The sequence below is a fragment of the Microcebus murinus genome, chromosome 14 (assembly GCF_040939455.1).
Source record: "Microcebus murinus isolate Inina chromosome 14, M.murinus_Inina_mat1.0, whole genome shotgun sequence".
Lineage (NCBI taxonomy): Eukaryota > Metazoa > Chordata > Mammalia > Primates > Cheirogaleidae > Microcebus > Microcebus murinus.
In genome coordinates, this window is record NC_134117.1 from 39,385,209 (window position 1) to 39,401,718 (window position 16,510).

The following is a 16,510-nucleotide window of genomic DNA, read 5'->3' on the forward strand; positions in this document are numbered from 1 at the left end:
GAGTGAGTGCCGTGGCGTCAGCCTAGCTCACAGCAACCTCAAACTCCTGGGCTCGAGTGATCCTTCTGCCTCAGCCTCCCGAGTAGCTGGGACTACAGGCATGTGCCACTATGCCCGGCTAATTTTTTATATATATATATCAGTTGGCCAATTAATTTCTTTCTGTTTATAGTAGAGACGGGGTCTCGCTCTTGCTCAGGCTGGTTTTGAACTCCTGACCTTGAGCAATCCGCCCGCCTCGGCCTCCCAAGAGCTAGGATTATAGGCGTGAGCCACAGCGCCCGGCCTTATAATGTCTTTGATGTTCATCCATAATGTAACATGTATAAGAATTTCCTTCCTTTTAGGGTTGAATAATATTCCATGATATGCGTATACCACATTTTGTTTATCCTATTCATCCACAGATGAACATATGGGCTGTTTTCACTTTTTAGCTATCGCAAATAATACTGCTATGAACGTAGGTATACAAATACCTGTTCGAGTTTTTGCTTTCAATTATTTGGGGTACTTACTAAAGGTGATAATATTAACTGATGTTAACACCTTGGATTGAAAACTGAAGAGAAAAATTACCATTGGATTTTCTTCTTGCCCTCCCTGCAATTAAAATGGCTGATTACTTGATATTAAAGGAAATCAACTTGCTGGAACCAGTTGTGCCATAGATACCTGTATTAAGCCATGTTAAATGTAGATCTTCCCATATTAATCCCTTTGTTTAGTGTCCTTTTGAGACAATCCAAAAATTACTTGAACTTTACATGAGCATTCAAGTTATTGAGCCAGAAACCAAGACTCTAGATGTCTATATAAAACGTCTTGGTCCTAGAAACTTCTCAGGAGACCTCCCTTATTAATAATTGCTCAAAAATGAATCACATATACATGTCCAGGCCATTCATTTGCAAGGATAACAGGACAAGAATGATTGGCTCAGATCGGTCATTTTTTACTACTTGGGAGTAGGGTTTACCCCTCTTGAAGTGCATGACCCTCAAGGATAATAGCTATCTGAATAAAACAGGACTTCTGTTAAGTATAAAGAAGGGAGGATAGTCAACTAGCAGTGTCTGCTACACTCAGACAATGTGAATACATAAAAACCAAAGATACTTCACTTAAATGATCCCAATGTTTCAAATTAAATAGTTTAAAACTTCCTTCACCTAAATTCCATATAATTATATTATTTTCCAACTAATATAGTAAAAACCTACATTAGATATTTTGTCCATCCAGATATAATTACAACTTATATGTTTATTTACTTTTTGGAGGAGTCTACTTTGCTAGAATGTTAACTCCCTAAGGGCAGAGAAACAGTCTATTTTTTTTTGTCTCTATAGTTTCAGCACATAGTAGGAACACCTTATTTATTTTCTTAAAAAGTGAACTTGTAACAAGACCTTAAGCATATTAGATATGCCACTTCAGAGCAGACATGTCATTGTCTTTATTTTTTTAATGTATATTGGATAACTCATTTCAACAATGCTTTTATTATTTACTTACTTATAGCATATTTTTAAATAATGCCCTAAATCTACTATCCATATTTTAAGCTAGTACAGCTTTCTTTATTTATATTTCAAAGTCTCATCTTACTTCACCACTCCTATTTTATGCAATATTCCCTCTGCCCCTTCTTACTGTACATTTTTTAAATTTAACTTTTATCTTTCTGCATTTCATGGTGGACTAAAATAAATTAACTGGCATGCATGGTAGATGAAATCTAACATTATGTTAATTTTCTATAGCAATTGGTATAAAAGCATCGTTCATAATCATGGGCTACTTCTCCGCTTTAAAAATCATCTTTCTTTCAAGCACCACATCGTGGTTGGCTCTGATTCAGTGCTGTTTCCAATAATATTTTTGTTGCTTTAAGTATAAATTGAGAAGAACAGCTTAACTCACTTTCACTGTGATAAAATTCTGGAAAGGGGAAGAGTCCTGGCTTTGAGGCTAAAGGCAGCAATTGAAAATGTTAACCACTAAGGATGTACTACTCCTATCATGTCCTAAGTCCCTTGCTTCCTACAAATATGCTCTGCACTTCATTTCTTCTGGGTTTTTGTCTCACTTTGTTTCCTCTACTTAGATTGTCTTCCTCATATGATCCTCTATTTGAAAAAAAATCTAACCACCCTTTGGTGACAGTCTGAAATTCTTCATCCTTCAGGAAACCTTTTATGCTTTCACCTATGGAAATGTTTCTTTCTTTTGAATCCACAGGGCAATTTGTGCTCTCGTAATTGAATTGATGATTACAGCATATACTTTCATCTCTCTCTCCTCTCTCTCTTTCTCTTGTCTGAAGTGCCTAGTATATTACATTGCAAGAAGTTGGTTTCCTAGAAAGAACTCCTTTCCCTAGACTGAACAAAACACTGATAGATTGAAGGGGGAGGCTTCCACCGAGTTCACCATAGTCCTGGATAAACGAGTCCCTGTTAGCCGCATCACAACAAGTCTATGTATTCCCTCCAGGGCATATCTCATCAAAACCACACAGCCTAGGGGCAGAGGGTAGGATCCTTGTGTGTCTCAGTTGCTGCTTGTGGGACATTCTTCTGTCTCCTTTATCACCCAGTCCCAATTCCTCTGAACTAAATTCCACTACATTTCCTTATTATAGTCATCTACATACTTTTTGACTAGTCCCCTTTATTAATGGAATACTTTGACATTTGACTTATTTTTTTTCTCCATCACAATATACCCTAATTAGCATAAGTGGTGATACAAAAATCTACAGGGACATTCTAATCACAGCAGCATTTGACAGTCAGTCACTCTCTTTTATCAATCTTGTCTTTACATGGCACACAGACCTTGCATTTTCCTGGATCCCTGCTACCTTATGGCAGTAACTTCTCAGCATCCTTTGATGGATCCCCTTTTCTTCCTGATAGTGTTGAAGTTACCAAGAGTTAGTCTTTGGACTTGTCTGCCAACCCCATTATCTAGGGGATTTTGATCTTGGTCCAGGATTTTTCTCTCAAGTCTAGACCAGCATTTGCCACTGCCCTACCAAGAACTATATGTATGTGTTGAGAAAGCTTCCCAAATATAAAATCTCCATAAATAAACTCTTGGTGGCTGCCATCACAGTATCTGGGGGAGGTATAGGAATTTGTTCAAAATAAAAACCTTCATGATATTTTTGATTTTCCCTAATGTGCCATGTAGAATTCTTCAACAAATCCTTTTGTTTCTACTTTTTGTCTCCCTTCTCACCATCTCCACAGCCCGCCCCGCATGGTTCAAGCCACCATCAAATCTTGTCTCATGAGTAATGCATTAGACTCTGCCTTTACTCTTGTCCCAAAATACTGTGTTACTCATTCCCAACTTCCACCCTACAGGCATCTAGAATGATCTTTTTTTTTTTATTTAAACTTTTTTTTCTTTTTTTTTTTTTTTTTTTTTTTTTTGAGACAGAGTCTCACTTTGTTGCCCAGGCTAGAGTGAGTGCCGTGGCGTCAGCCTAGCTCACAGCAACCTCAAACTCCTGGGCTCGAGTGATCCTTCTGCCTCAGCCTCCCTAGTAGCTGGGACTACAGGCATGCGCCACCATGCCCGGCTAATTTTTTTTTTATATATATATCAGTTGGCCAATTAATTTCTTTCTATTTATAGTAGAGACGGGGTCTCGCTCTTGCTCAGGCTGGTTTTGAACTCCTGACCTTGAGCAATCCGCCCGCCTCGGCCTCCCAAGAGCTAGGATTATAGGCGTGAGCCACAGCGCCCGGCCTAGAATGATCTTTTTAAATTGGAATCTGTCATAGCTCTGGTCAAAACCATTCAACACACCTAGAACAAATCCCATATTCTAGCTCCAGGCTACATTTCCAATCTCATCCCCAGTCAACCTTTTTTAGTTGCACTGGCCCTCAAGGTCCCTCTAGCTCTAGGGGCTTTATAAAAAATGCCCAGAATGCACCTCTCCTAAGAATCCATAAGTCTTGCTCTTTTCCTTTATGCAGATTACTGTTTAAATTTTACATAAAAGATCTCAGAGAGATCTCAGAGAGATCTTTTATGACCTTTTAATCTAAAGTAGTACCACTCTTTTTTCTCTCCTTATCAAGCTTTTCTTTTTCCTTAGTATTTATTGCTACATAACTTACTGATCTAATTGTTTCTTCCACTAGTTTGTATATGTTACTAGGATGAGACCTTGTGTTTTTGTTTGTTTATTTGTTTTAGTTGCTGTACATCTAACTTCTAGAACAGTGCCTATCACATTATAAACACTCAAAAATATTTGACTAAATGATTGCATTAAATCAATCAAATGGCACTAAAATACAAAATAATATAAATATCAGCTACAAAGAATTGCTACTTATAAATCATAATATAAATTGGACATAGTGTGAGTGACAAATCTGTGGACTGCTTTTAATTATAACTGGTGATTCGGATCAGGAGTCAGTAATTGGCATCATGGAAGAGCTATTTTGCAAGCAAACACACAGGCTTTATTTGCTTAGGTTGAAATTTCTTTTTCTTACTGAAAGTATTTGATAAGTGATCAAACTACATGTAAGAAGAGCTCTAATCATGGTACTCCTTGTAATAGGTAAGAAAAGCAATTACTCATTTGCAAAACTAGAGGTAATCAAAAGCTAGATTTGCCAGAGATGTTTAGGTTTGTACATTTATAGCTATTTAAAAAATTGATTATTAAAATAATGTCCAAAAACTAACTCTGCAATTGAGAATCCAAAGACTAAAAGTAAATTGCAGTATTTTAAAATTTATTTCTTAGTAATAAAACTACTGCAACTCTGTATAGTGTCAACCATCTTAAAATCTTTAAACATATTTGTTAATAACTAAAGAAAAATTGAAAATTATCAACTCTAGTCTTAGATATTGTATTTTAAAAAATTCTTAGTAGAAAAGTCAAAGTTTTCTGATATATTACTTTTTTCTTATACTTTTGGTATAGTACTAAAATTAGTAGTGTTGTTTTTATACACATTTAACCAGCATTTAAAATTCAAAAACTTATTGCAGAAAAAAGTCATTGTATAATTAATTACATTATTGCTTCTATTAGAAGAGGTAACTTCATATTTATCATTAGAAATTTCATTTTGAGAATTTTTTTAGTTATTCTGAATTAAACCTACTGGAAGCATAAAAGCCTACCAGGAAAATATATACATTTTAATATCTGACTCGATATAAAACATCATATTTAATTCCCATTTTTATAGTAAAAATAAAACAAAAAGTTGCTTACTATTCACCTTATATAATTCATCTGTATTTAGTTTGGATAATTAAACTCATATATCGCCAAGTTTCAGGCTTTTGTTTACACAACATGAATAAGTATGCAGTTAATGCAAACTAGAGAGTTATAGTTTGTCTGTAAAACCTGAGCTCTTTGTTTTTACTTTAGTTCTATCTTATAAAACATTTTATCATACCTTAACTCTGAGCACAGAAGCAAACATTCTTGCATCTTCAGATACACCTCCAATGTAGAATTTTTTCTGAAACACTGGGGGATGATCATTTTCATCCTGAATTTCAATGTATACTTTAGCTGTATTGCCTAGAGGACAAGAAATAATACAATTTTTTGTTGGTGGTTACTCACTGGGGAAAAAAATTCACTGAAGTAAATGCTTAACCTCCTTTCTTTTTTGAAGAAATAGAAATAACTTAAATCAGAAAGTCATTCCTCGATGGTATACCAAATACCCCCAAATTCAGAGGACACCGATAATGATATTTCTGGTATAAAAATGTTAAGTAACTGCTATTTCTTTTAATTACATTGTCCTGGTAATTCATTTTACTTGATTTAATTTGGCACTAAAATATTGTATTCTCCTGATTTTAATGAAACAACTCAACCCTTCATGTTCACAAACACTTACTTCACAATCATTACCAGTTATACCAAAGTAACACAAATATATAAACTCTTTATGAAATAATAAAAAATTCCATAAACTAAAAATACATATGTATATTTATTCTTCAATATAATACCAGCAATGATATTTCTTTAGCTGAAAAATGTTCTATAATATTTTTTATTTTAAGATTAAAAGTGACAATGGCTGAGGGAGGTGTTTGTTTCCACAAATGGAAAACAAGTTTTATCAGGCTCTGGAGACTGTCAATGTTAGAGGCTAACATTCTTTGAAAAAAAAAGTAGCTGGACATATGATTATCAAATGCCTCAATAAATGCTTCATTTTGACATTTAAATTACAATGGGTATACCATATAGAATAAATCAAATATTAAAACCTCCCTCAAATTATTACACCTTTATAGTCACTAGTCCAATAATGGTCACTAGCCCAATAATGACCTTTTTACAGAGACTTTAATGTATAAAACTAACTTACAAGCCAAATAAAAGGGAAATGTGAGCTTATTCATTTTGAAAAAAAAAAAAAAGATTCAAGTAAGTATTCTAATGTATTAGCTAATAAGTAAACTTTTCTGATGTATTTTGATTATGAGCAAACATAGGGCAATTAACATACAAACTATCAGGGACATGTTTATTTTGGTGTTTTACTTGTGTTTAATGCTCCCCTCAAACTTTATCTAATTAGCACCAACCTACTGGCATAGGGTGTACTTTACCGGTATACTATATGTCTATGTTGATTGAATAACTGAATGAATTAGTTGGCCTCATATTAGTAAGAACTTAAAAATAGGATGCTTTTTGCTTGCATTGGGAAAGGTCATAGAGAAATGAGAGTTAACCCCCAAATTTTGCTCATATCCTGCTGCTACCCATTTAGTTTTCCTATTATTTGCCTCTTTCCTATAATTGCTGACCTGGAAGAACTAGAATTAAGAGGAAAACTGTGCTAGGTCAACAGAGATGAGTACCAGTAGAGAAGTACAAATAATGGCAGATTATGCTTCTCTATCCTACAGTGCCAGGGCTCTGACTTGTACCCAACTTGCCACTAATTAAAGTTCATGCAAAATAAAGCCCAGTTTTATCTTACTAAGACTATTTGTATATCTGGAATCAAAGGACCTAACAGCTCTAAATTTAAGATTTGTAAAAAGGAATTTCAAATATATCACCTTTCTAATAACTTATTTCCTTTGTCTTTCATTCAGCAATATGTAAAATTCAAATCTGCAATCCTTTATCAGAAATCTAAGAATGATAGAGGTCTCAGAAAATATAATGACATAATTCTTTTTCATTAAATGAGGTAAGGCATTTAAAATGTAATCAAATTAATTTGCAAAGAACAATAACTTGGCCATTATCTTCTTCTCTTATCTACCAATCCAAACTTCATATCTGGATGGTCACCAAATTCTATATATCTGCCTCATAAACAATTAAATAAATGCATAATATATATTTCTTGTGTCATTTTTCTCTCAACCCCACAGTTGCCCATAAACTCAAGTCTCTTGGTGTCTTGCCTGTGTGACTAACATCATCTGTTCTCTTGTTATGTCTTTCCAATGTGGCCTGCTTTCTGATATCACAGTGACATTAAAAAATACACCTATAATGCGTTAAATCAGTATTAAACCATCCATTGTCCATATATACATTTTATCATTTATTCAAACATTCAATATAACTGTAGAGATATTTTCATGTGTTAGCTACTATAATTACTACTATGTACAATGAAACATTAAATATATAATTTTAAAAACAAATAATTTATATCAAACAATTTAGCATGGAACACAAGGTTATTAATAATCTAGCATGGTTATTTGGTTTTATTTTACTCCCATCTGAACTTTAATACCTTTGACAAATAACATCAGCAATTTTGTGGATACGACTATGTGTATATATACACCACCATTCTACTTCCCTACACATGCGTGAGCATAAAACAACAAACGCTACACCAGTCATATCTGAGGCCATTCCTTCTGACACCATGTACTTTTACAGGGTCATTGTGTGCTCCGTTCTTTGTCCAGTATGGCATTACTTTTCTTATCAGGCCTGCAAAATCCTGAAGAATAAGAAGTGTATCATAGAACAAACATGTGAGCTCTATTACAGGCACAACTTTAAGGAACTCATGATCAGGAGTTATCAGATTATTCTTCTCTTTCAAATGATACATTAATCTATTTTTTTTTTTGAAATTGAGAATTTTTGATGGCTGTGCTAGATTATTCGCTAATATAGCTTAGATATTTATAACCTCCAAACCTCATGTTGAAATTTGATGCCCAATATTGGTAATGGGGCCTGTTTGGGTTGTGGGGAACAGATGGATCCTTCATGAATGGCTTGGTGCCATACTCAGGGGAGTGAGTGAATGCTTTCTCTCAGTCCCCAGAGAGCTGCTTGTTGAAAAGAGCCTGGTATCTCCTCTTTCTATCATGTTCTTCCACAAAATTTGGGTTCTGATTATTTCAAGGCAGAAACTTGGGAGCAACTCTGATTTAAATTCCTTTAAGGGAGTCTACTTTTTATCTCCTTGATTATTTGCAAAAATTTTTTTTTTTTTTTTGGCTCATATTGTATCTTTTATTGAAGGTAGATAGCAAATACATGACAAAAGGGAAAGAAGGAAAAAAAAGGAGTATTGATCAAATGAATAGGAAAATATTGCGAGCAGGGCAACGCGAGTGCCTAGTGTCCTGCTAGCCTCCCAGTCACCCTTCTGGTTCATCCAAACAATGCAAGTATTGGAAGGAGAACCACAGGGAGTTAAGGAAATTACAAACTGAGTAAGTGTTCTGATTAACAGACATTATAATTTTTCTATGCTCCTTGGAGCCCAAGGCCTCATTTTCCCCCTTTATTGAAAATCATTTTCTCAATTTTATACAACACATCTTTTTCTTTGGTTAGCACTGTTAGCTTCAGTAAGTCAAATTTCCAGAAGTGACCCCTGATGTGTGGAAATGTAATATACGTTAAGATATAAATATCTTAAGATTTGTTAGTTTAATGAAGAAAATAGAACTTCTAAGTATTTCAAGCTCAGAAAAGGACATAAGACTTAGTATAGACACCATGGTGAATAGCACTTCTGTTGTATTTTAGACATTTTAAACATGGCAAAAGGAGTTCAGAGAAGTAAATGATGTTCAAATGCCATAACATTAACGTGACTCTTTTCCAAGACAAAAAAAGTAAGTTGGAGTTTTTTCTTCCTTAGCTTTTAATAATAATCAATACTGTGGTCAGTTTTATCCTCATAGGGAACCCCTATTATACATAAGATGATCTATTTCTTTTATCAGCATGACAAACCTAGTGGTTACATTGAACTGGATTCTCAAAAAAAAAAAAAAAAAAAAAAAGCCCTGCTGAATAACAAGCCAGGAAGTTAAAACAATGTTCACAACTCTGATCAATTTAACTACTTTAGACCCACTTTTAGAAGTCACAACTGCAGCAGGTAAGGGGAAGATGATGCTATCAGAATTTAGTAGGTAGAGGCAAGAGATGCTGAGAAACATTCTGTGATTAAAAAACAAAAAAACAAAAAAAACAGTACACCCTTCCCCCCAAAATATTTTTTTCAGCCCAAACTGTCAATAATGATGAGGCTGAGAAACTTCAAGTTAAAAGAGAAAGCAGAATTAGAGGCGTTAAAAAAAAATCGCAAAGTTTGTGTAAATATATAGTAATGCCCTCTCCTGAATCCATCTGCATGCATATGCTTTTAGTGTGGCACTTACCAAAAAGTCCTGCAATTATTTGATCATATATTGGTCACACTGATTTTGACTGTGTTCTTTAAAGTCAGGGATTCAATCCTGTGCACCTGCATTCCTGTCACTGCCTGCTGGCCTCTGTTCCTGATATCCCCTCCATCTGGAATGCTCTTAAATTCAACCATATCTCTAGTTATTGCTGGTGTATATACATCAAAGAAATATTTGTTGTCATACTTGGGACTGTAAGATCTCAGTCTAATTAGAAAACATATACTATACTAGACTATAAGACCTTGAAGGTAAAGACTGTGTTTTTCTTATTGTTATGCATCCTTCATGAAATAACATGTTAAATGTTTTCTTATATCATAATGATGATAAATGATTTATAGATTATCCAAATCATCTTATTGTAGAGAATTTTTAAAATGTTTTGAATACTGAATTCACAATTGTTACTTTGCTGGTAGAAATAAATTAAAGCCAATTTCTTACTTAAAAATAATTATGCTATTTTTCTCTATTTTTGTATTTGCTTTACTGGTCAATTAATTCAAGAAGCATTGTGACTTCCACATAGTAGGTAGTCAATAAATGTTAAATTATACTGTAGTTGCTACTACTCCTCTACCCTAAGAGTAGTCATTAAATAAAATGAATTGCTCTATTTATTCCCATACATTAAATGAAATAATAGATTTTTAAGCTTTTAAAAGTCATAGTAAAAAAACAACTGCAAGTTGTTGCGATTGAGAGTAATCTCTTAAAGATAACAGATTTTTCTAAAAAGTTCAATAATACAAAAATATTGACTATGAAACCATTTAATAATTCTAATGGGATATATGAAACATCTTGAAGATTCTTGATTTTTATACTATTGTTAATTTCTTCTGTGCTCCTCTGCCCCATTTTATATTCTAGATAATGACTAGTTCTATAGACATGATAATGTTTAAGAACAAAAGGATTATCTGAGATAAGCACTTAATCTGATCTTACTAAGGGGTTTATAGATAGCTATTCATTTAAAAAAAGTAGAATTCAAGAGAAAAGAAAGCATATGGGAAAAATATGTTATAGTATGTTCATTAGAAGGAATTAATAGGAATATAAAATATTAATAGTTACAAAATATTTGGAAAATAAATTATTGTGTATATTAGGATGAGAAAACTCACTGGTTCTTATTTCTTAGCTTTCGCTTTGCAGGGATTTTACTTAGTTATGTTCATATACACTTTATTTTGAGTAGCTAGGCAGCAAAAGAGATAGAATCTTTTGAGCTTCATTTCAATAGTCTTCTAATTTAGCTTTGATGTTGATTTAATTAGCCTTTGCAAGATTTTAATTGCTTGTATCTAAAACATACATTTTGTGTATGCATTTGGTTAAAAGGTTAATAATTGAATTAAGAAAATAAATGCATGTAACTACTGGCTCCAAAAACTGACATTCAGATTACTATAATATCTAATACTTGATTTTTAGATAAGTCTTTTAATGAAGAAAACAGTAACACATTTTTACTACTACAGCCCTTTCTTGGTACCCCTGGGGGATTGATTCCAGGATTCCCCATCCCATACACAGATACCAAAATTCAGTGATGTTCAAGATTCTTATATAGAATAGTACATTTTTTGCATATAACCTACACACATCCTCTCTTATATTTTACATAATCTCTAAATTAACTTGTAATATCTAATATGTTCCAAATGCTATGCAAATGTTGTTATATTGTATTGTTTAGGAAATAATGACAAGAAAAAAGTGGGTACAAGTTCAGTACAGACACAACCATCCTTATTTTTATGAAAGGATTTTTATAAATCTTTGGTTTGCTGAATCCAGGGATGCAAAACCCATGGATATGGAGGGCCTACTGTGTAATGATGAGGAGATAATCAAAAGAGTAATATCCTAAATATTAATTACATTTGGCTTTCAGTCCATTTTAATATTTTTCTTCCTGGAAAAAATCATGAGCTAAATTTTTCTGCAAACAGTAATCATCAAAACAGGAGTTAAATATGCAATATTGTTCATTTTCATTGGTATCACCAGTATTTTCTCATTTCTGTGAGATCAAACTGATACATTTAGAAGCAAAAGAAAGATTGTGTCTTTTAGTTCAGTCCTCTTCTATTCAGAAAAATGATAGCATTTTAAAGTATGTGTATTTATTGAATTCCAGCTTTTTCCACAAAGCAGTTTAATACAGGATCCATAAGGATTAGCAAAGTTTCTATAGTTGTAATCTGGGCAATGAAAATTGAAGCACAAGCTTTGGAGCCAGAGCATGGATCTAAAACTAATAATGACCTAAATGATCTAAATGACCTCTGAATTCTTTGACCTATAATTAAAAGTATATTTTAATCCCCAAAGCTGTTTTATTTAAATAAAAGCAACAATGATAGCTAAATTTGCTAAATAAATAAATAAGCAACCAAAAACAAAAAAAACAAACCAAGAAACAAACAGATTGCCCTGGAAATGCAAATTACTAAGCACTTGAAAAGACAGATGGACTATAGTTACTAATGTCACATGAGCAGTCTTAAATTGTCACATGTGCACCTAAGTACAGACACACACAAAGAACAGAAAATAACACTATGTTCTTCTTTATTGAGAATATAAAGAAGTTGTATCTGAAAGATTAGAGAAGAATCCATTGAGAAAAAAATTAACCAGTCAAATATGGATTGCCATATTTTATGGAAGGAATGGCAGGTGCATTACTCTTTTTTAAATATTTTCTTTACATTAGTCCTTGTACTAGCTCCTTTATTTACAATATTTAAACAAACTCATAAAGTAAATACTTATTTCTGTTTTTCTGATAAAGAGATTGAGGCTCAAACAGATAAATAACCATTACATAAAAGCGCCAGACTTCATTCCCAGGGATAGTTTAAATTCATGCCAATGTCTCTCTCCCTACCAAAAATAAGATTTGTAATAACAAGAAAGTTAATATTCATTAGACACTAGAAAGCACTTTTCTCTATCTCCTAGAATACAAGCAAGCAAATAATAGACACTGCTAAGAACTGTTGAATAAAAAGATATGTCTATTTGCAAGGGCAGACAAGGACAGCCTCTCCTTCTATATTTGGGTATCATCCTAAAAGTTATTACTAATGATTAATGAATTTATAAATGTTTATGGAATTATTGAAGGAGGAAAATATAGCATTTCAAATAATATGGTTAATTATTTTATAGCAGCTCAGATAGGAGCCCCTGTCCCTGGAGCCCATTCTACTAAGTGAAGTATCACAAGAATGGAAAAACAAGCACCACATGTACTCACCATCAAATTGGTACTAATTGATCAACACTCACGTGCACATATGGTAGTAATATTCATCAGGTGTCAGGCAGGTGGGAGGGGGGAGGAAAGGAAAGGTATGTTCACACTTAATCAGTGCAGTGCACACTGTCTGGGGAATGGACAGACTGTAGTTCTGACTCAGGCAGGGCAAAGGCAATATATGCAACCTAAACATTTGGACCTCCATAAAATTCTGAAACAAGTGTGTATATATATATATATATATACACACATACACAATATATATATATATATATATATAGGTATACACACACACACATATATACTAAAGGACCTCAGATTAGTTTCCTATTACTTCTGTAATGAATTACTACAAAATCAATCACAATTGTGATTACAATTCTCAAGTACTCTGTGAGGTGTAGACGTATTTACCCTACTAGAAAGGTGAGGATTCTAAAGCTTAGAGAAGTTAGTAAAGGTCAGAACTGGTTATGGAGTCCAGGCCTGTCTGATACCAAAGTCAAGGATCTTAAACAATTTATTACGTAAAATTTTTAGGTATCTGCCTATTCTCTGTTGTCCTAGTAAGGTAATTTTAAATGGGAACAATTTAATTGTTCTGTCATCTAAGTTATAGAAATTTCCCCAATATAGATTTTCTATAAAATCTCCCCTTTACTGTGTGTCCTTTAAATCCATGCACATCTTGGAATTTATGGACTATCATCTAATAGGAGTTGCCATGAAAAAAAAAAAAAAATGGAGCCACTGGACTGGTTAGAGTATTTAACTTTTTCATGTGCTTTAATAAAACATAAACATAGCGATCTCTATCAAGAAAGCTTGATGGCAAGCATATGCTGTAAATAAATAACTGGTAACAGACTTTCAAAATTAAAAGTGACAGCATTTAAAATAATGATTTCCTTTAAATTGCTGTCTGTAATTATTTTTAAGATATTACATGGGGGACTAATTAGGTATAAGACACCAACAGGGATAAAAACAGGAACAAGATTGATTAATTGAACTTACAAAAGTTCCTGGGAATAAAAAATGAATTAAATTTGGAAGAACTGACTACTAACTAGACTTGTGTTTTGTATAATGATTACAAAGAATGACAAGCTAAATTTATGTTTCTTTTCTCTGAATCATAAAATTCTTAGTTTCTGCTTTTGAATTGATATAATATATAAATTAAGTTGAAATGCAAGTCTCATAAAAATGTAAACATTAACAAAATCAAGGAATGTTTAAGAATAAATTAAATTTAAAAATTATTTCTATTGTGCAGATAAAATCGAGGAATCCTTTACCTACTCAATTTCCCTGTTTTCTTCCACATAGATGCTGTTTTTAGTATTTATTTGGCACTAACTATAGTCAATGTGAGGCCCAATTAAGTGCCACCCGCCATATTTTCTTTACTCATACATTTTCTTTAGTATCTGCAACATTTGATGTTTTAGCCATTCTATACTTTTTTGAAACCCTCCTCTCCTGTGGCTACCAGGCCATCACTACACAAATTTTACTTTTCTCCTCTGAGCTCTTCAATGACTATTCTTTTTTTCTCCATTCATAAACGAAAGAGCCTTTCTAAAGTTCAGTCTTTTGCTCTTCTTTCTGGCCAGTCTCATAGAGAGACAAAGCCAGTTGGGCCCTGGAGGCACATGCAATACTTTTCTTTTGACAGTTTACCTAGGTCACTGGATCTGAGTTAGCTCTGTGTATCCAAACAGCACTTCTCCCTGATACAAGCTGCTGAGCTTCACTGGCTCCCTTCTTTTAAAGGGATCATCACCTTAGTCAGGAAGTCCCAACTGTTGCATGATGGAGAGATTTTTCTTATTTCCATATTCCCTTTAATTATGTAGAGTAGTACTATTTCTGGTCCCTGATTTTGAGCCCTTTCTATGGTGTGTTTAGGTAGGTGCACTTTAAGTTCTTTTCTCTGTGGATTATACAGGCTCAAAAGATACTTTCTTTGTTAATGTTCTTTTGACTGGTTTTCCCAATTAAGTCTCGTTTTACATTTATGTCATGTGAAGCTATTGACCCCATGCATAACAATCCTTTGACTTAAGTATTCATTCCATATGACTTTTTTCAAAATCTATATGTCAGTCTCAAATATTCTTTGGAAGTTTACTTTCTTGTTTCCAATTAGTTTTCAAATCTAATTCATGTCACCCAAGATCAAAAGTACAAAATCATCCTTGATTTATTACATTTTCTTTATGACTAGTATTGAGTCTTATCAACTTTTCTTTTCCATATGTCCCACATTTTCCTTGTCTCACTGTATCAATACTAGTTTGGATTTGGCCTATTCATCTTGGCATTCATTCTTTCACTCTCTAAATTATGCTATATGCTGAGCTAATTTTCTCATGTTACTTCTCCATCAAAACAAAGAAAACATCTATATGAAGTTATTTTCTGTATCAGTATTTAAAATAGTTAAGAAAAACAAAAATACAAAATTACAGAGAACATGGTATATATTCAGATTTCCAATTTATCTTTCCAGATATCTTATTTTAGTAGATTTGGGGAAAGAAAGCATAAAAATATGTATTTATAAACAAACATCTCAAGTGATCATTATCAGTTAGTTCAAAGACCACATTTCAAGAATTACTGCTTTATGATTTTTTTTACTTATCTACTTCTTATTTCTTTCCTTTTGTTAACACTATGGTATTCACTATCCTCCAAAGCCCCCTTAAAAATTCTCTCCCCTAAGTTTTCCTTTCTAATTCTCTCCCTCAATTCTTTCTCCTTACCGCTTCCACCTACTCTAATCAGAATGAATCAACATAAACAAAAGTAGTTATTGCTTCAAGTAAAGTTTCCATTTCCCATCTCAATTAAGAAACTACATATGTACATAGTCCAGTGCAGCAAGCTACTCTTTTTAATCTCAAGTCTCGCATCTATGCCTCTCATGTATCACTTAGCCATGTATTCCTCCATGCTACTTGTTATTTTTATAATTGTGTCATGCTTCCTACACCAGAATATAAACATATTGAAGACAATGATCTCATCTTGTAAATACTTATCACTTTATAACACTTAGAAAAATATTTGTGACTAGCAAGTATTCAACATATGTTTGGTAATTTAATATTTTCTTTATGATCCCTGTGGTATGAAAATAATGTTTTAGGAGCGATATGACCTGAAACAGAACCACATTAAAATGCCTCAAAAATAAAAGGAGCCTAGTTGTTGCAAGTAAAATAATAACTTAAAAAGTATTAGTCTCTTTGAAAGTTTATACATATACTTGTGGGTGTGTGTGTACATACACACATAACCATAATAACTGCCTTGTTTCTCATATAAAGTATTGTAACCGTATGTAATTGAAATTAAGAATATTAGCATTAATTAAAGACTATCAGCAATGGCAAGAGGACAGAAAAGCCTTTACCAATCTATATAATGTAATCAAAGATAATATTTCATTTTCAGGCTCAAAAGTGCATAGTCCCAGTCACTTTTCCTCTGTATATG

General features: G+C 33.1%; 1 protein-coding gene across 3 annotated transcripts in view; it reads right to left on the reverse strand.

Moving 5' to 3' along the window:
* The window catches only part of PCDH15 (protocadherin related 15), a 1,489,951-nt gene that overhangs the window by 80,744 nt on the left and 1,392,697 nt on the right, over nt 1–16,510 (reverse strand). For all 3 annotated transcript variants that reach the window (XM_076010005.1, XM_076010003.1, XM_076010004.1), the window contains one exon: nt 5,457–5,584. In XM_076010005.1, the coding sequence (XP_075866120.1) occupies nt 5,457–5,584 (128 nt within the window). The remainder of the gene's footprint in view (nt 1–5,456; nt 5,585–16,510) is intronic.